The 20053-nt window shown below is 49.0% G+C and overlaps 8 protein-coding genes across 8 annotated transcripts, besides 1 other annotated feature; 6 read left to right on the top strand and 2 right to left on the bottom strand.

The window, feature by feature from the left end:
* Window positions 1–878: 878 nt before the first annotated feature.
* On the top strand, window positions 879–3201 carry NFIA_094580 (alpha-galactosidase; the record flags this gene model as incomplete). The annotated part of the gene is made up of 3 exons (XM_001261734.1): window positions 879–906; window positions 992–1598; window positions 1650–3201. 3 exons carry the CDS (start codon window positions 879–881, stop codon window positions 3199–3201), a joined length of 2187 nt encoding a protein of 728 aa, XP_001261735.1.
* A 557-nt stretch (window positions 3202–3758) lies between these two features.
* NFIA_094570 (uncharacterized protein) lies at window positions 3759–4916 on the top strand (the record flags this gene model as incomplete). Its single annotated transcript, XM_001261733.1, has 2 exons — window positions 3759–4579; window positions 4835–4916. The coding sequence occupies 2 exons, from the start codon at window positions 3759–3761 to the stop codon at window positions 4914–4916; spliced, it is 903 nt and encodes a 300-aa protein (XP_001261734.1).
* Window positions 4917–5464: 548 nt separating this feature from the next.
* On the top strand, window positions 5465–6277 carry NFIA_094560 (YoaK family protein; the record flags this gene model as incomplete). Its single annotated transcript, XM_001261732.1, has 1 exon — window positions 5465–6277. The coding sequence occupies one exon, from the start codon at window positions 5465–5467 to the stop codon at window positions 6275–6277; it is 813 nt and encodes a 270-aa protein (XP_001261733.1).
* A 1024-nt stretch (window positions 6278–7301) lies between these two features.
* Window positions 7302–8210, top strand: NFIA_094550 (putative integral membrane protein; the record flags this gene model as incomplete). The annotated part of the gene is made up of 4 exons (XM_001261731.1): window positions 7302–7313; window positions 7409–7734; window positions 7785–7846; window positions 7894–8210. 4 exons carry the CDS (start codon window positions 7302–7304, stop codon window positions 8208–8210), a joined length of 717 nt encoding a protein of 238 aa, XP_001261732.1.
* A 237-nt stretch (window positions 8211–8447) lies between these two features.
* Window positions 8448–10721, top strand: NFIA_094540 (putative Melibiase subfamily; the record flags this gene model as incomplete). Its single annotated transcript, XM_001261730.1, has 1 exon — window positions 8448–10721. One exon carries the CDS (start codon window positions 8448–8450, stop codon window positions 10719–10721), a length of 2274 nt encoding a protein of 757 aa, XP_001261731.1.
* A 753-nt stretch (window positions 10722–11474) lies between these two features.
* NFIA_094530 (thioredoxin family protein) lies at window positions 11475–11873 on the top strand (the record flags this gene model as incomplete). Its single annotated transcript, XM_001261729.1, has 2 exons — window positions 11475–11497; window positions 11567–11873. The coding sequence occupies 2 exons, from the start codon at window positions 11475–11477 to the stop codon at window positions 11871–11873; spliced, it is 330 nt and encodes a 109-aa protein (XP_001261730.1).
* Window positions 11874–12126: 253 nt separating this feature from the next.
* NFIA_094520 (uncharacterized protein) lies at window positions 12127–14253 on the bottom strand (the record flags this gene model as incomplete). The annotated part of the gene is made up of 3 exons (XM_001261728.1): window positions 12127–12660; window positions 13408–13767; window positions 14053–14253. The coding sequence occupies 3 exons, from the start codon at window positions 14251–14253 to the stop codon at window positions 12127–12129; spliced, it is 1095 nt and encodes a 364-aa protein (XP_001261729.1).
* Window positions 14254–16253: 2000 nt separating this feature from the next.
* NFIA_094510 (sterol desaturase family protein) lies at window positions 16254–17274 on the bottom strand (the record flags this gene model as incomplete). The annotated part of the gene is made up of 3 exons (XM_001261727.1): window positions 16254–16584; window positions 16646–16712; window positions 16770–17274. The coding sequence occupies 3 exons, from the start codon at window positions 17272–17274 to the stop codon at window positions 16254–16256; spliced, it is 903 nt and encodes a 300-aa protein (XP_001261728.1).
* A 1534-nt stretch (window positions 17275–18808) lies between these two features.
* Window positions 18809–20053: part of a mobile genetic element that runs on past the window's edge.

Below are 20053 nucleotides of genomic sequence, written 5' to 3'. Positions count from 1 at the left end.
ATCCGGCAACGGAATGCACAATGGTACTGCAGGCAAGGATCGGCTCCTACAGGCCAAGCGATTATCCTGCGACAGTGGGGGAGAATCAAAGGGCAAGGCAAACCGACGTAGCAAGATGGTAAGTTGAGGGGCGAAGGAAGCGTCTCCAGGCAGCGATACAGGTGTCTGAACGTGGCCATGGTAGCGCTGTCTTCAGAGCATTTACGTTTAAGGTATATAGGTGTCTCAGAGGTTCTGCCGTTGGCCAGACGGCCTTACGATGTTCTAAGGGATATCTGCCTCGCTTAGATAGCCTCGCACCTTTCTCTTTCAGTTATTTGGATAGCTATGAATCCATATGCAGCTTCATCTCTCAGTTGCTTCATGAAGGCACGATGTGGTTAATGAGACCTAGAGGGCCTGGATATACTAGCCTTTAGTCTAGTTAGAGTTACTGAAAGCTAGAATTTATAGTAATATTAAACTTTACATAGCATTGATTAACTCACATGGACGCATGTATAAAGGCATCCAGATAGTAATAGTGGGCGGATCTATAATACCCCAGATACTGGCAAGAGAATAACCTATCTGATCATGAACGGGACGGTCAGAGCCAATTGCCTAAATGGATAGTAGATCAAAGTGACGGGCCGTTGGCCGTGGCCGTTTCGGTTAAAAGCAATGGTGGGGGAATCAGCCCACTTTAGCTGCCAACTGGACCAGTAAGATTAGATGATAAGATCGATAATAGCATCTGTTTATTTCCTGCACTCCAACATGCCCCGCGGGGCTGATGACTGTTGAGATATATTAGATAGAAATCCTTCCTGTTGGAAGCATCGTTTTAGACACTGCATGTCTAATATCTCCTCCCTTGATCCCCTGAAAAGAATACAATGGCTCAGAAATCGGCCACTGCCAATGGTAAGTAAACGTTGATCGAGGTTGTCCATGCATTAGCAGATATCCTACAGTTCTGTTCACACTATTTCTAACATTTCGGTGACAGCTATTGTCGTCGACGGCAAAACCTTCGCCCTTAACGGCTACAATGTTTCCTACCGGTTCCACGTTGACCAGAGCACCGGTGACCTGCGCTCCGATCACTTCGGCGGCAGCGTCAGTGGACCTATTCCCGATGATCCAGCTCCCATAATCAATGGGTGGACCGGTATGCCTGACCGCGTTCGCCGCGAGTTCCCGGACCAAGGCCGGGGAGACTTTCGAGTCCCTGCCATTCGCATCCGCCAGTCGCAGGGACATACTGTTTCAGCTTTTCGGTATGATTCGCACACCGTGGTGAAGGGCAAGCCTGCGCTGTCTGGCTTGCCGGCGACATTTGGTACAGAGGAGGATGTCTCAACGCTGGTGGTGCATTTGTATGACCAGCATAGCGAGGTGGCAGCGGATCTAATGTATTCCATATTTCCAAAGCACGATGCCATTGCGCGGAGTGTGCGCATCACGAACAAGGGTAAGGGCACGATCTCAATTGAGGCACTGTCTAGTATGAGTGTGGATTTACCATGCGAGGACTTTGATATGATCGGCCTCAGAGGGGACTGGGCGAGAGAAGCGCATCGGCAGAGGCGCAAGGTGGACTATGGAATACAGGGGTAAGACATCAACACAGTCGACAAGACTAGATTTCTGACTTAGCTCGACAGATTTGGGAGTACAACAGGCTTCTCATCCCACTTGCACAACCCCTTCGTCGCCCTGGCGCATCGCTTTACTACCGAGTCCCACGGTGAGGCATGGGGATTCTCACTGGTCTACACCGGCTCCTTTGCTGCCATTATTGAAAAAGGCTCGCAGGGATTGACACGTGTATCCATTGGTTTCCATCCAAACCAGCTATCCTGGCCCTTAGCTCCGGGGGAAACCCTCACGTCTCCCGAGTGCGTATCGGTATACTCCCAAAACGGTCTAGGAGGCATGTCGCGCTCTCTGCACCGCCTGTATCGCAATCACCTTGTGAAAAGCAAGTTTGCTACGGACAACCGACCCGTCTTACTGAACAGCTGGGAGGGGTTGTATTTCGACATCAATGAGGAGAACATGTACCGCATGGCACAGGAATCCGCTGCTTTGGGTGTAAAGCTCTTCGTCATGGACGACGGGTGGTTTGGCGACAAATACCCTCGAGTCTCGGACGCAGCGGGTCTAGGCGACTGGGTCCCCAACCCAACACGATTCCCTAATGGGCTCGCGCCGCTCGTGAAAGCCATTACCTCCTTGAAGGTCGCCAACTCGTCAGAGAACCTTCGCTTCGGTATCTGGGTTGAGCCGGAAATGGTGAACCCACAGTCAAGTCTATACCACGAACACCCCGACTGGGTCCTCCACGCAGGCTCATACCCACGCACCGAACAACGCAACCAGCTCGTCCTGAATCTCGCGCTACCCGAGGTACAAGAGTTCATCATCGATGCCATCACCGACATCCTTAACAGCGCAGACATCAGCTACGTAAAATGGGACCACAACCGTGCTATCAACGAGACGCCCTCCCCCGCCGCAAACCACGCATACATGCTTGGAATGTACCGCGTCTTCGACACCCTCACCTCTCGCTTCCCCGATATCCTCTGGGAAGGATGCGCCTCCGGCGGCGGACGCTTCGACCCAGGAATCCTACAGTACTTCCCCCAGGTCTGGACATCAGATGACACCGACGCCGTGGAACGCATCTTCATCCAGATGGGTACCTCGCTCGTCTACCCCGCCAGCGCAATGGGCGCGCATATCTCCGCGGTGCCGAACCACCAAACAGGGCGAACGGTCCCGCTTACATTCCGCGCGCACGTTGCAATGATGGGCGGATCGTTCGGGCTTGAGCTCGATCCGCTGAAGATGCGCCCTGAGGAGAAAGCTGCGGTTCCCGAGCTGATCGCGTTGGCGGAGAAGGTCAACCCGATCGTGCTGAAAGGCGATATGTGGAGGCTTAGTCTGCCTGAGGAGTCGAATTGGCCTGCTGTGCTGTTTGTCTCGGAAGATGGAGCCAAGGCTGTCTTGTTCTTCTTCCAGCTTAGCCCGAGTGTTAATCATACCATGCCCAGGGTGAGATTGCAGGGGCTGGATAGGCGGGCGATGTACAGCGTTGACGAGCAGGGGCCGTATTCGGGTGATATGCTGATGAACCTTGGATTGCAGTATTCGTTTAGCACAGATTATGCTAGCAAAGTGGTGCTCTTGGAAAGGATTGATGTGATGTGATTGTTTGCCGACAATGATTGGCTAGGTGCTTGATCTATAGATTGGTGCTTCATCCGGCTACAATGATATCTATGCGCTCTCCATTCAATCAAAGGCAGCTACAAAAGGCCGCTACACCTACCATGGATTTGACTGTCCTTTGCATCAGTTAAGTTACGTATAGAGGGGTATATAATGGAAACAAGGGACTTTAATGGCTCGTTTAACCGAGTAGGCGGAAAACAGTCGGACAAAATCAGAAATCCTGCTTCTCGTAGAACTGAATGCCAGCGCCCAAAATAACATACTTCTAATTGGTAGGACCAGAAACAAGGGACAAATGACGATGGTGATCTGCAAGTCTGTTTACACGGGCGTTGTGGCTGGAATGTGACAAGGCCGGAGGAATGCGATCGCATCACTTGATAAACAACAGATGCTATGCGTCTCACGCGATACGCGATAATATTGTGCATGAAGGCGTATATAAGGCCTTTAATTTGGTGGTATGCCTGGCCGAGACAATGGTCCGAGTTCTGTAGACTCTAATCCTACGTTTGCTCTTTGCTATGCCCAACATGAAGGCCTATTACTTCCTCAGCCTTTTGTCTCTATCAGGCCTCTCAGTAGCGCGCACCCTCAACATTGTCGCCCATCAGGATGATGATCTCCTCTTCCAAAACCCAGACGTCCTCAATGACATTGCCGCAGGCCGGCATGTCCGCACTGTATACCTAACCGCTGGCGACGCAGGCCGGGACTCCCAGTACTGGACCAGCCGACAAGCGGGCGCCATGGACGCCTACGCCGCAATGGCTGGTATGCCCAATGTCTGGGACGAATCTGACATTGGGGTAGAGGGCAAGGATATCCCTCTCTACACGCTTCGAGACCGCGATATCTCCCTCGCGTTCATGCACATGCCCGACGGCAGTATCGACGGGGACGGCTTCGCTAGTACAGGCCACGAATCGCTCGAGAAGCTGTGGAAGGGCAAAATCGACTCCATCAGAACAGTGGACGAGTCCGGCACGAGGTACACGCGCAGCAACCTTATCGAAACCCTGACACAGATCATCAACGACTTCAACCCCGATTGGATCAATTCTCAGGATTACGTCCACCCGTATGGCTCGGGAGACCATAGCGACCATACCTCTGCTGGACTGTTCGTGAATGAAGCGGCTAAGCCGTCCAGGTTCCCGGGAGATGTTATGGCCTACCGAGGATATCCAACCAAGGATGAGCCCGCTAACATCGCTGGCTCTGATCTGGACAGAAAGAAGGCGGCTTTCTACACGTACGGCAACTATGATCCCGTGGCGTGTTCGTCGGACCAGTCGTGTGCTGGTACCGATTATGAAAAGTGGCTGCTTAGGCAGTACATTGCGAACAATGAGTAGGTGGTCCCGTCCTTTTTCCGAGGCAGTGCTGACGGGCGTACACAATAGGGTGCAAAGGCCCAAGGCTAAGAATTCAACTCACGTCCCTCTTCCTTCGATTCACAAAACCCCGTACCGAGTGAGGTTATGATGTCTTTAACTTTATGAGGCGATCGCGTAGTCTATCACTGGTGTATAAACTGATACACATGTGGTGCTATAGGTGATGTGTTCGATTGTCGCTGCTGAGGAGAGTTATAATTAGTATATAGTATTAGTAATAATTGTATGGAAGCACTTCGATATTTGGCAGATCCATCCCGGGACTGTCGCTTTTATACTTATCTACTATAAATATATACTAAGTTGTAGCTCAGTGGGCCGGGGTATGTCGAATGACTGCCAGACTTGTAGGAGATATATATCTCGCTCTTGGGACACTGATGAGCATCCCAGTTGTTTTGCCATTTCATGTAGGCCCTCGAAACACTATTTCAGTCCATCTTGGCTATCCGTCCAACAATTTATGATGGTATCTCTATTTCCTCAAATCTTGCCATTCTGACCCTTGTTGTTTACTGCCATTCTGCCTCAGGCAGCAACACCCCTCAACAACATTGACATCGATGCTGTGACCGGGTAAGCATCAGTAAAGAATAACCATTTACTGGGTTTAGTATAACGCAAGATAAACGCGTCTACTGATGTACTCATGTCCAGACAACGACGCGGATGATTGTTTTGATCAGAAAATTCAGCTAAAAATGTAACACTTTCGACGTCATGGCTCCACATCAGAACCCACGTTTAGAGACGCGTCGAGCACTCGAGCTTGCTGATATTCATCCACTCGCATTCCATTCCATTCCCATCTCAGCCTCATCGGAAATACCATTTGCAGGATGAGACCTCGACATCGCGACTCGCAGTCGATCCCACACGAAACAGACTGGTTACTGCACCCTGGGACCAACACCACTTCACCGACAAAGTCGCGCGTCCATCGGATCGCCGCCCATCTCTCGGCGGAAATCAACCCTCACTATGGAGATCTACTGCTCCTTTTCTGCTATGTCATCACGGGACTACTCGATAGCTCCGCCGTGTTTATCTGGGGCTCCTTCATGAGCATGCAGACCGGCAACACCGTGTACCTAGGCCTTGGCCTGATCGGCATAGACGAAACCACCCGCTGGATCAAAGCCGGCGTCTCCATTTTCAGTTTCTGCTTCGGCTCCTTCTGCTTCGCCGCCTTCCACCGGCGGTTTCCGTCGCGACAGCGCTGGGTGCTTTGCGCGTCGTTCGCCGTCCAGATGCTCTGTATAGCAGTAGCTGCGACGATCGTGACCATGCACTTTCCTTCCAGACACTCGGAACTCAGCTGGAAAGCTTTCGTGCCGCAGGTTCTGGTCGCGTTTCAGAGTAGCGGACAGGCTGTGACGAGCCGCATCCTGGAGTTCAATGGGTTGACTAGTGTGGTGTTGACCAGTGTCTACTGTGACTTTTTCTCCAATCCTAGGTTTCCGTCGCTTTCGACGGTTGAGGCGAGGAGGCGCCTGGGCGCGATTGTTTGTTTACTCCTGGGGACGGTTCTAGGAGGGCTGTGGGCGAGAAGTTCGGTGGGATTGATGGGGGCTTTGTGGACGGCAGTTTTGTGTAAGGGGATGATTGCTGGTGCCTGGCTGGGATGGACAGGGCAGCAGAGTGATGATTGAGATCATCTAATAAAGTATATTCGCGTCCTTATATAGACATAGCCCTGTTATAAACACTAAGAGGAATCATCAGGTGACTACCAGAATCCTACGCATCAACCTCCTTTCCCGATTACTATTCGGGGCGAGATATGACGCTATGCACCCTGTGAAACCAGCCTGGCCCTTATACTGTCTAGACATCCAGTCGCATTCTACTTCCCCTCGCATTAACTGGCAGAGGCTGTGTACGACCCACCCCTTTCTATATTTGGTCCGATAAATCACGGATCCAAGATGAATACTGAGTTGACTGCGCCTCATGTACATGATTCATGCGACCAGGAGATTTCATATATCATGATGGTGACTAAAACGTCATGTAGTACTTGCGCTGGCATTCGTGGAATTTTCCGCCGCCATAGATATTTTGAACCTTTTCGGAACTGAACCATGGGACGAGAGCCATGGCACCACAGCCGTTGATATCATCACTCTAGCCTCGTCATACAACCTCGAGATATAGCTTTATCATGCTGTTCCTGTTCAATATGCTGCCTGTCAAATACAAGTCAAGAATTGCTCAATAATGAATATGGATGGACCAGCTAAACCTCACGCACTTCGAGGGCGCTACGCATACAGCGTATCTGGCACAGTCCAGAGTGCCCGATGTGATCGCCTGCAATGTGACCCTGCTGTCCATCGTCAGTACAGCCGTTGCTGTGCGACTGTATGTGCGTTATCGCTATTACAGGATCCGTTCCGATGACAGTAAGCCATACTACTCTCAACCACTAGGTCAGGACTAATTCCGGCAGTTCTCTGCATTATAAGCTGGGTATGGCCACGTACGCTACGATGGATGCTCTGTAGATATGCTGATTGAGAATCGGCAGATGTTCACGTTTGCTCTCTGTTTTATCTCGATGTGGAGTATGACAACTTCTCCCTTTTCCCGCCCGATTCTAACAAGGGCTTAGTGACTAGATATGGCTATGGGAGACATTTCGAACGGATCGCGAAGCAACCTTCCACTATCTCCATGTTTCTCAAGGTAAGTCTTGACTCATCCGCGATGACCTCCATTGACATGACTAGCTTGTATTTGTGACTCAGTTGGTATACATAATTGCTCTGAACGCGATCAAGGTGTCGTTCTGCGTCTTGTACATGCACATATTTCTACCCTCGCGGGTCCTCAAATCATTATGCATCGCCCTCATCATACTGCTGATCATGGAGTTCGTCGAAGAGATCATAGTGGTCATTCTACAGTGCCGACCCGTGCAGGCGGCATGGGATCCAACCATCCCTGGCCGCTGTTTGAATATGACCCTGTTCTACTACGTCAGCTTCGGCATCAAGTTGGCGACGGACATTGCAATATTCGTTCTGCCAATTCCTCCCTTGCTCCGGCTCAGGGTTCGGGGCCTCCAGAAGTTCGGGGTTATCCTAATGTTCGCTCTGGGGTTGCTGTATGACATCTCTTGAACTGCTTGAATGCTGTTACTGAGAAAGTATCCAGAGTCTGCGTGACTAGCATTATTCGCGTGACTTACATTAAAAACTTCAATCCAGACCATACATGTAAGTCTCCTCGCTCCTTTGGAAAGTCCCCACTAACGAACCACCAGGGTTTCTAGTTGCTCCACTCAACTGGTCCGCGGTGGAAGTCTGCGTTGCAATATTCATATCCTGCCTACCCTCACTCAAGACCTTGATTACGCTCCATTGGCAAATCGCCAGCCGTGTCGCCTCGAGTAACAGGGATAGCACCACCGATTCTCTGTGCACCCGGATCCGCACCTTTTTCCTGGGAAGTGGCAAAGAGGCGGACCATGAGCAGCGGCATATGTCTCCTGATGGAATTGCTGGCGTCGATATTCCTCTTTCAGAGAACAATGCCCGTACGGTAGACAGCGCTTCCAGTAATTTTGTGGGAGAGGTATGAGATGTAGCCCAGTGGGCTAGGATGTCTACCTAGGTATGTGCGGAATCATATACCAGAACCTGTACATAACTAGACTTGTACAAGATATCAACCGAAATCTTGCATCTAAGGCCGTGGCCATTAATCGAGCCATCAGATACTGATCGCCAAGGCTATTGCTTCCACTGTACTACATTCCCATTGATAGAGTTAGGCATATAATACCCACCTATCGAAAGATGCTAATTGAGCCGATTCATGATGCTCATTGGCGCAATATTAGCCGGGATCTGCCCGGCGAATATTTACCCCTCTTTAAGTACGATTCCCCAGGTCAAGGAAGTCCTGGAGACACCAGTAACTAGACTCGTCGATCCTGAAATGCCGTCGCAGACAATTACACTCGAAAGCCAGGCTCTTCGAGTCAAAGTACTTATTGATAAGGATGGGGCAGCTTTCTTACAAGGGGTGCTGCCTCTTCCCGACACTTCGCCAACCCCCGCGTCGAAGAATTTCAGTGACTCGTATGCGCCGCTGGTAGAGGTGCGGCTGGCCGGAGAGGGAACAGAAAGAAACAAGTCCTCGAAAAGTCTCGTGGGGAGCTATGTCGGCTCTCGTCTGCAGTATCAGTCCCATGAGATTGAGAGAGGCGCAGATACCCAGACACTCCATGTTCGATTGCAGGATGGTATTTCCGGGGCGCTGGTTACATCGCATCTCACAGTTTACGAGGGGTTCCCGGTTCTGCGTGCGACGGCTAGCATCCAAAACGGTGGTGACAAAGACCTCGTCGTGACGCAGCTCACATCGCTAGTTCTCGGTGGGCTATCGACTAATTCAAAGAGATGGTGGCACGAGTATAGATTATCTGTACCCAACAACTCGTGGTTCCGAGAAGCACAGTGGATTGAACATGACCTGCCCAGTCTTGGAGTCGATGATTGTGGCGTCTACGGACGGCCTGATGAGCACTGGGGAAGCCTGACGCACTATTCTGTATCGAACCGCGGCACCTTTTCCACGGAAGGTCATCTCCCAATGGGACTTCTGAAACACGTCAGCGGGAAAGATACCTGGCTCTGGCAGGTGGAGAACAATGGCTCGTGGCGATGGGAGATAGGAGACTGGAAGGACAGCATTTATCTGGCTGCTGGTGGGCCTGTAGAGACCGAGCATGACTGGAGGGAGAGGCTCGCTCCAGGACAGGAGTTTACTACCGTGCCTGTTGCGCTGTGCCATGTCCAGGATGACTATGAGGAAGCCTTTGCAGCCATGACCCGGTACAGACGCCAGATCCGACGCAAGCACCGAGACCACGACGGACTGCCAATCATCTTCAACGATTACATGAACTGTTTGATGGGTGATCCCACTGAGGAGAAAATATTAGCGCTTGTAGATCCCGTTGTCAAAGCAGGCGCGGGGTACTTTGTGATTGACGCTGGGTGGTACGCCGATGACTCCGGTTGGTGGGACGATGTTGGATTGTGGGAGCCATCTCAGAAGAGGTTTCCATCGGGATTCAAGGCCCTTCTAAGTCAGATCCGAAACAAAGGATTGATTCCTGGACTATGGATCGAGCCTGAAGTCATCGGAGTCCGCAGCGCTGTGGCAAAGCAGCTACCAAACGAAGCGTTCTTCCAGCGAGATGGTCATCGCGTCGTGGAGAAGAATCGATATCAACTCGATTACCGTCATGCCGCCGTACGAGAGCACATGAGCGCCGTCATCCATCGTCTTGTGACTGAATACGGCGTTGGATACTTCAAGTTCGACTACAACATCGATGTCACCCAAGGGACAGACATCAGCTGCTCAAGTCCTGGCTCCGGCCAACTAGAGCATAACCGTGCTTACCTTCACTGGGTAAACGAATTGCACGATCGCTACCATGACCTCGTGATTGAAAACTGCTCCAGCGGTGCCCAGCGAATGGATTACGCCATGTTGGCGGTCCACGCTCTCCAGTCGTCGAGCGACCAGCAAGATCCAGAGCGCTACCCGGCCATTGCGTCGGCTCTCCCTACTGCAGTTACTCCGGAACAAGGAGCAATATGGGCCTACCCGCAGCCGGCATGGGATGATGAGTTTAATGCGATGACCGTAGTCAATAGTCTTCTGGGCAGAGTGCATCTAAGTGGTCGCTTAGATCTTCTCCGGCCGGAGCAGTTTGATTTGATCAAAGAGGGCATGGATGTTTATAGAGCCATACGGGCTGATTTGCCCACAGCAACCGCCTTTTGGCCTTTGGGTCTTCCACAGTGGCATGATGATTGGTTCTCACTCGGTATGGTTGTGACGAAGCGCGAGGGCAATGGTCGCCAGTGCTATTACCTTTCGATTTGGAGACGAGGCGGTCCCGAATCTATTGACCTGCCCGTCAAAGCCCTCTGTGGTAGGGATGTTAGCACTGAGATCCTTTATCCTACCAGTTTTCCTGCGACGATTGAATGGTTGTCTAACAAAGGTTTATTGAAAGTCACTATTCCGTCTGAAATGGGAGCTCGACTTATCAAGCTGACAGCAGAGTGATTCAACGACTCTAATCAAGGACAAGAGGACATGCGGCCTTGGCTATTTAAGCATTATATATGTTGTCACACTTGCTAATAGGCACTTATCAGGCCCTTGTTGTACGAAGATTATTAACTAATGAGCACCTTCCCATTTCCGTACTTCCTACATGACCATCCGATGCCCTAGAGGGGGTTGAAAAGGAACAACAACCTTTGATATTGTATAGCACAAGCAGTGTCTGCCCTTGGTGCTCCCCGCTGCCTTCTCCTAGTATTTTAACCGAAACTATTACGTTGCATTATACCACCACTCTATGATGGGGAAAGGCCAAGCAGGATCGTCGGAATCCACTTCTTAGTAAGACTTCAAGGCCTCCAAACATGTGGAGAGGCCTACCTAGCGCCTGGCTTGGATGATCTGCAAGATGACGTGGATCTCCTTCTCAGGTAGCGTGGCGTGCTCAGTCATTATTTCATGAGAGGTATCTGGCTAGTATCCCTCCAGCTAAGGGAGTATCACACGGCTGAAGTGAGGCCCTGCAGAGTACTTCACTAATCTAGCCATATAGACGATAGTACATGTACATGTACAGCTGAAAAATGGGGGGAGAAGGAGGGGTAATGCTGCATGGAACCATATAAGAGGAAGGTGAGGTCAAAGTTATTTCTCTTCTTGTTCCTAAACTCTTGATCTTGCCTTCCCTGATTTTTTACAAACTATCCCAACCATCCATTTATCAATCCTGCAGAAGGGAATCTGCACAACAAGATGCCTGTTACCGCCATCACCTCGTAAGTGAAGTTGAATATATTCTTTCATCCCATACTATTGTCTAATGCTAAAATTTCTATACACGGCAGGTTCAAACAGTTCAAAGAACTCATTGACGGTGATAAGCCTGTTATAATCGACTTCTGGGCAACATGGTGTGGACCTTGCCGAGCTATTTCACCCATCTTCGAGCAGCTGTCGGATAATCCCGACTTTGGCGATGTCGGATTCTACAAAGTTGATGTCGACGAACAAGAGCAGATTTCTCAAGAGGTCGGCATCCGTGCAATGCCAACCTTTGTTCTCTTTAAAAACGGGGACAAGGTTGGTGAACTTATGGGAGCCGTTCCACAACGTCTGCAAGCCCTTCTTGACACGGCACGCTCTCTAGCATGAGAAAATAGAGACAGGTTTGCTTCTATTACCGTGTGGGGCTTCTTAGGGACGAAGAGAGTGGAAGCGCCTGTTTTAGGAGACAACTACTATTTTTCCGTACACAATATTTCCCATCCTGATCCTTGTTCTGTCTTGACTGTAATCAGCATTGCAAGAGATAGCATTCAAAAACCCAAAAGCATGAAAGCACCAAAATCATAATATAGGTACCCTTTACAAGTTCTCAACCATAACCACCTTCTTGATCCCCCCATCACATCCACTCTTCCTTAACGCCGGCGAGGAATTCTCGGATGACTGCTTGGTCACCGCGGACATGCAGTGTCTGCTTGCCATCCACGAAGGTGACAGGAGCAAACCGACCGTCAGGCAAGTACCTGTAGAAGCGCACATATGTTCCAATCGCAATCAGTCCATAGATGGCGCGCTTGCGGTCCTCAGGAACACTCTGCAGCGAACGACGTAGCTCCCGCTTCAGAAAGTGCTCATTTCCCTCCCAGGAGAAAGCGGAGCCGTCGGCTGGAGCTGCCGTGAAACTGACCTGGAGAAAGTGGATGCCCGCGTTGAAACCCTGAGTGCGCACGACGGAGCCTAGGCCCAAGTAGCCGTGAGTGTTCAGGTCGAGATTGATGTAGTAGTGGGTGTCTCGGAAGGGGAACGGAGCATACTCTCTGTTGGGAAAGAACCCTACCAGGATGTTCTTCCACATTTCTGCCACCTCTCTCATGTTTGCGGGTCGGCGGGTGTGGTGGCTGACAACTGTGACCAAGTCAGGGGCGTTGGTGGACTAGGCCGTTGGTTAGTATACGGTGTAGTTCAGTTGGGGTGACTTCACTTACCATGATTCGCGCACAAACGATGCCAGACGATAGGGAAGATGATTGAAATAGTTGCGCCAGAGCCAATCAAGATCAGAGAGATCAGTTGCAGAAGGGGAGATAGCTCTGAAAACAGAGGAGGTTGTAGGAGAAAAGAATGTTGCCATTACTGGTAGATGACTTAGATTTTATAGTGTTTCCCAGGGAGATGTTCCCGCTCGTAGCTTGTTGTCTCAGGTTGCACACAATGACAATGCCATTGTTTGCAAGACATCGTGTTGGATCAGAGAGTCGGCGGATGAAACAATAGACAAAGAGATGTAGCTATTCTATCTCGGTCCTCCGGGTCCTCCGTTCTTGTCTGAGACCATAGTGGAGCTTTCCATGGGAATTGTATTCGTCTATACCGGCTTTCTCCTTCGTGTCAGGTACTGAGTAAGACATCCAGATTTTCTAGGCTTCTTCGACATCGCAGAGGGACTCCTTCATGTGTTTCAACTCCTGAAGATAGTGAAGATCTGAACTGTGCAGCCCAGTGGGGATATGTTGATGGAGTGTGGCAAGCTGTAGTAATTACATCATCTTGGATAGTAGTCTGTTCCACGATTCAGTAATATTTTGCATCGAGTCACAGAGCCTCGACTTCTGAGAACAATCTTTAGGAGACTATGCCTTGATCCATCCTTATTTTAGTCCGCATTCCAGAGGGGAGTCACTGAGAATCCTTTGACACCTGTCGAAAACGTCAAGCAAGTGCCCTGGTTTTCCTGTGTGAAGGTCGCAACCGGGTCACTTGTGCAATCTTTATCGGAATACCCCACAATCTCCCAGCCTTGGTTGTGCACCGAGTTGCCGCATGCCCAGGAATATTCTACTCCGATGTTAAGATACCAGCAGCTTGTTGGGTCATTAAGTATGATCGTTCCTCCATATGAGGCGCACGAGTTGTTCAGTGTTGACATGTCAAGCTCCACCTCAAATTCCGAGGGAATGGGATATGAGGAATCCGCTGGGATATGGGTCACGGCCCCGGTGAGGTTGGAAAGGAGGTGCCCGTCATAGTTGGCGATATGGTCCTCTACAAAGCTATCAGTAGTCACATCAACGTATGTTGGAGGACCTTACCTAGATTCAACGTTGTGTTGCGGTACGGGGATGGTGCGCCTCTGCAGGCGCATTGCAAAGTTGAACCACTGTTTATGAGCGAGCAATCCTTGCATGAACTCCAGTAAGCTCCGCTGCGAGATATGTCAGTAGGTGCGGACTGGACGGACAGACAAGGGACGGACGTACTCAACGGTCCACTGTATCATGTGTTAGTCTCCCTCAGAGTACAAGAAATGGTAAGAGTTGAGACTAACCTCGAGAACAGCATTAATGTTGGCAATCTTGTTTGGCAGATAGACGCTGCTAGTGATTTTGCCGTTGTTGTCATCCTTGGGACAAGTTGCAACTAGCCAACCTTCATGGAGATAGATGTCGGAACATTCTTTACTATATCCCTGAGCACACACAAGTGATGCACTTAGGGCAGTCAGCAAAGCAAAGGCTGTGGCATGCATGATGACTGATTGTTTTTGAAGAGAGGAAAACAGGACGACTGGACGTGGTCCTTGACCTTTATATATTGTGCTACAATCAAGCACCTACTTTAACTAGATGATGGTGGTCAGCGATTGATAAGCACTAAGGCATACGGTCCATCCAACTCCGAACAGTCAAAGTTGATCCTAAGTGGCTGCAGAGACTGTCGTCAGGTTTCTTGGAAGCTTATCCTCATGCTAAGCAGCTGTGACCCGCTTGTTATAGCTCGGCTGAATTCTCCGGAGTTCGGAATCCGAGTCTAGACACAACAGAAACAGGGAGTCCGAGCGAATGACTCTCCTGCAGCTATGCTCGGTCATACCATGATTCCTTCCCTAGCGCAGTCGAATGATTATTTTCTCCCAAAGCCACGTCATCAAGCTTGGCTGTCAGCATAAGCTTAATTAATCTCCTTCGGGGCAAACTTTCCTTGCGTACTCGCTTACCTCAAGCTGGAAAATTGCATTCGATGTCCATGCTATAACTAACTATAAGCCCTCGGCATCTTGACTAAGCCTTGAGAACACAGGTCGATACAGAAGTTGGGTGGGCATATATATAACGCTCTCCAAACCCCGACGCGCACTATTCAGAGAATCATCATTAACCACCACTTCAGCCCCAAGATATCGAATCAAGATTTCGCTGAATATTGGCAGGAAGGTACACAAACATATTCACAAAGCCCAATTTGGGTTTCTGCTTGCCGTACTTCCTAGCGTTCGTGGTAATGAACCAATGGCCCTGGCTTAATCCATCACGCTAGGGCGCTATTGACTAGTATATCAATGCTGGCTGAATGGCACAGTTGCAGTAGCTTGCCAAGTGATGTCCCCTTCAGCCACAGCGGGATTGCAATTTATATCCCATTTTCCGGCCAGCTGCATGTTGAGCGGGGAGTCAAGGTGGTTGAGTGAACAGACTATAGCGCCGCCAATAGTAAAGCAGCAGATGGCCGCACAGAATAAGACTTTCTCTTCTATTTAAGCAGGATCTCTCTCCGTCATTAATGACCTCTTGAGTTTGAACATTCACAACAAAGTCGATCCAGTGCGCTACTGGATAGCAGTGAAAAATGACGTGGGCATTAGTTGAGTTCTGGGATATCAAGGAAGACGTTTCCATGGAGTCTCTCAGAGTTAAGATTCCGGTTTTGCCTTTTTACCTGCATCCATTATCTATTTGGTAGGGCAAGGGCCCAAATTTGCGGCAGACTTTACAAATGGCGTCTCCTCTGTTCAAACTGGCTCGTACTACTAGTTGTCCCACTCTAGGTATGTCGACCTTACCTTGACTTGAAAAGCAAAATACCATAAATCCTCTCATTAACTGGAGGATTCGATTACAACCCTGTAAGTTGGAAAGCTGGGGAGCCCTAGAGACTTAATCCAGCCTAGCCTTTACTTCCTCCTTTCTTCCCCGCTGGAAACTTCGGTTTCTGCTATCGCATGTATTTTCTAGAAACAATTCTAATGTCCTGCATGAAATGATAGACAAGTCGGCAGATTGTACCCGTGTTTGAATTTAAGATTGGAGGACATCAAGCGTTTGGTTGCGGACCAGACACGCTGGGAAGCTTATGCACATGCCTTTCCATTAACGGAACGCAGTTGGAGTTCCGAGTTTAACAACGGAGACTGGGGCTTCAAGGAGTGAATGATCAGTGGATAGAGATGGTAGTTATAGGCACTACTGCAGGGCTGTAGTTGGTACTGTAAAGATCTTCAGCTAAATCACTTCTTAGCCCAATCACTGAAAGAACTGAAACTACTCTATCTATGAGCGCATCTGCAGGTCTCGTCTCTTGATCATCCCGAGCAATCTGCCGCCTTTCGAAGAGCACTGGGACCAGATAAGCCTGCGTCTATATATATTAACATTAAGTATTGCTCTAAATTGGTTGTACAGGAGACGGCTCTCGTCTAATCGTCATATGCATATATACCAGACATCCACTCCTACGGACCATTGAAGTCCTTCACTCCCCCTTTGGCTTTTTGATTGGGTTGCCTTGCTCATCCACGAGGCCCTTGGCCCGCATCACCTTGAGGGCATCATGGAGCGGATCCAGCGCGGGTTCCGGGGCGCGGTGCGAACCGAAATAGGTGTCAGCCCAGGTGAAGTATTGCCCATAGTTGACGGTGAAGTACATATGGTGCAATGTATGATGCGCGGGGCTGTTGATGAATTTCTCCGTCCAATGGCCCGAAATCATGTCGCCGTCGTGAATGAAGATGGTCCAGATTTGGACCGCACCGAAGAGAACCATGTACAGGTGTCGCTGCATGGGGCAGATGAAGACGAAGACGCTGTTGACTGTTAGAGGGATGGCCGTAGAGGATCGCTGGAACGGGGGACAGCGATACTCACTGGTATGGTAGAGACTGCACATATCCGTCCAGCGGGTGGAATGCCAGAGCAGCCCATGGTGTCGGAACTATATATCGTCAGCATTTGCAACTACTGACACATGGGAAGTTCTGTGAAGACCAACCGATCCATTTGTGATGTGGCTTGTGGATGTACTTATACACGCTGGGGTGATGCTCTAGGCGATGGATCCAGTAGATGCCAATATCGTTGAAGGCCATGTACAGGATGGACGAGACCACCAGCCAGGGCCAGCCATAGTCGCTGACCGAGCGGTACAACAAGCTTTTGCCACGGACCTCAGCCAGGAACCATGGCAGGGTGAGGATATTGATAAAGGGAACGGCGGACAGCGATGATTTGATCTCTTGGCGGATTTGGTTCGGTAAGAAGCGCGGATGGTACTCGAGCCGTCGGTCGAAGATGAAGTAGTAGGAGAGCGCGCTGAAAAAGAGGTAGAGGGAGGTCGCGCCGAGTTGCGTGATGATCAGAATCGAGGTGACTTGGCGATAGATGTTGTCGCGATCCCATCGCGACGTCGGATCGGGGACATTGGGATCGGAGGGCAGCAACCAGGCATAGGCCTTGTCCAGAATGAGGGGATCGAGAAGCTCGAGAGCGACATCCATGGCAGACTGATATTTTAATGATCGACCACGACGGCGCGGAGAAGGGTGGTGCGCCACATACAGGAGGACTGCAGCAAGTTGGTTGAATGTCGGAGCAAAACAGTTGCCAGAGTTGCTCTCGGAGTCAGGGGAAGTTCTTGCTGCTCCACAATTCCAGCTGATTGTCGAATCGGAGTATTTGATAATCCTAGGCGCCTAGACGGCGATTCTCAATGTCCTTGCGCTATTCTGTTTATAGAACGCTAAGCATGGTGCCATATATAGTGTCTGGAACCCTAATTGATTGAATTAAGTGCAGATAAGTTCATTGGTTTTCAACCAGTAGATCTGTCAAATTGGCCTCTCACCATAATAGTTTTTGGTTGTATTGTTGTTGGTTGGACACTCGGACAAAGCATGATCAGTGCTGATTGGCTGCTGTAGTGGTGGCCAATTACCAGAAGCAGTATAGCGTTCCTATTCGGGGAAAGCGCGCAGCTGAGGCTTGGCATCTTGGTGTGTAGTCTATAAAGCTTCCACCTTGCCCACTGACTATGCTTGCTTCTCATGAGAATAGAATTTCTGCTTGCCTGAGAACTTAACTGACTATGAATCTTTCTTTTTCTTGAAATGCGATGCTAATTGCATGGACTAGTGCTATTAACTTTTCTAAGTGAATTAACATGATTTCTCCCTCTTATACCTGACATAGAAAAGGTGTTAGTGGAGAAGGATTCTGAGTTGCAACTCGCCGTATAATGGTAAGCTGGGCTAGAGGATCATCTTACCCAATTTAATTAACAGTACTTGGTGGATGATGAGACTAAGATTGTTCTGCGCCAAGTGATACAATCCATGCTGGTCAATTCTATGAAGAGCGACCAATGAGATGCTTTCTCTGTATCAGAACCTGTCAGCCAGCTTGGCTGCCGAATCTAGTAAAGGATTTACGGAACTCTCTGGAATTCTGATTCGACCAATCAGATCACGAGAAATAGATCATATTGCTATTCAACTCGCCCATTCAATTCCAATTCGCTGGAATCTATCTTTCCTGTCTATAAATTCTAGTATTAGATCGTAGATTAGAAGAATCAGACCTTCTTCCCTTGATATTCCGTGTATATGCGTTCACCATACAAACGTTATTATCTCGGATTGGCTAACAGAACCTTTAACTGTCAGGGCTGCAGGGCGGTAATGTCAGAGAAGCACAGCCTGGACTATGTTTTGAGTAGAATCTAGGTGATGTAGATGTGTGTCATGCTTCATATTAGATAACTACTGTAAATCCACCACACCCGTAGAAGATAATTGAGAAGTATTAAGTAGCGCCGCCTATAACGTAATCCACGGCCGAGTGACGACTACGACCGAGTGACGAGTTTTCGTCGCACCCATACTGTTTCTGAAGCTTTCCAACAGCAAAATATAATTAAATTAGATTATATAGTAATTAATTAAAAAGCTATTTATTAGGACAAGTTCTTATTATATGTCCAATGGACCAACAGCCACTACAGCGCGGTGGAGCTCGCTGGCGAGGGGCAGGTGCAGACTCATTAACCTGCTCATTCCGTGGTATATCAAGCTGCTGAACGCAATTTTGACCTTCCTGTACAGATAAAAGGATATCATCACCTAGATTAGCACGCCTTCTTGCCTTCTTTCTGATCTTCCGCTCATTTTCAGCCCGTAGAACCTTAATTTCTTGTTGCAGAAGAAGGTTCATATTCATCGCCATTTGAGCTGCCTTTTCAAGATGTTGAATATGTGATACTAGGCTGCTAGAAAGCTTCCTTTTCTGAAGACTTCTCTGCAGGCTACGGACCTTGTGATCTAGCTGCCGAGGATTCTGAGGTGTTTAGAAAGCAGAAGAGATTGAGCCTTCAACAAGAAGTAGTGGTGTTGGTGTATGAAGTTAAAAAGTAATCTTTTCAAGCACTTAGTCCTGATTAAATGGTTTAAGATCAGCACCTGCAAAGCCACTACATATATTCTTTTAATTAAAGACTTTTTCACGCGCAGGCGGATATAGGTGCAGAAAGTCTTCTTTGTTAATATGGTTATTTCCCGCAACCATCATTCCTTCAACTAACTTCCCATATGCGCGTTTTAGCAGGCCAAAAACGCCAACATCCAGTGGCTGTAGAAGGTGGGAAGTATAAGGTGGCATGCAAAGGCAAATGATTGCATTTTCCTTGCAGAAAGCATCAAATTCTGCAGTCTGGTGGCTAGAATGGCCATTAAGAATAAGCAATCTCTTTACACCAGTTGAACTCTGCCATAAGTATGGCTCAAACACCTCCTTAAGCCAGCGAAGGCCTATTATATCAGTTATCTAGCCATTGTCACTCTTTATAATTAACTAGGTTTGAGGAACTACTGGTTCTTGATACTAGGTAGCCTGTTGCTCCTTCCCCTTCAAGATAACTACTGGTGGTATAGAAACCCCCTTTGAGCTCACACATTCAATGATTGTAACCCATTCACAATTCCCTTGAATAACTATATGGGGTCTCTCACTGTGATCCACTGCAGTAATAACCTTGGATGTTATATAGAGTCCTATTGCAAAGCTAGTTTCATCAAAGTTCCAGATATTGTCTTTATGGATGCCATGTTCCTGAATAGCTCCATGTACAGTTTCAAACTACTGTTTTATAACTTTTGGATCCTCCTGCTTTGCATGCTGGTATGTAATTCTCTGGTTATATCTTGCACGTAATTCAGGACAGCATTTAACAAAGGAATAGGCCCAGTTGACTCCAAGCACTGCGGTAGAATCTTGGGAGCATTC

The sequence above is a fragment of the Aspergillus fischeri genome, genomic scaffold (assembly GCF_000149645.3).
Source record: "Aspergillus fischeri NRRL 181 1099437636262 genomic scaffold, whole genome shotgun sequence".
Classification (NCBI taxonomy): Eukaryota; Fungi; Ascomycota; class Eurotiomycetes; order Eurotiales; family Aspergillaceae; genus Aspergillus; species Aspergillus fischeri.
This window is presented reverse-complemented; position numbering and strand designations above follow the sequence as displayed.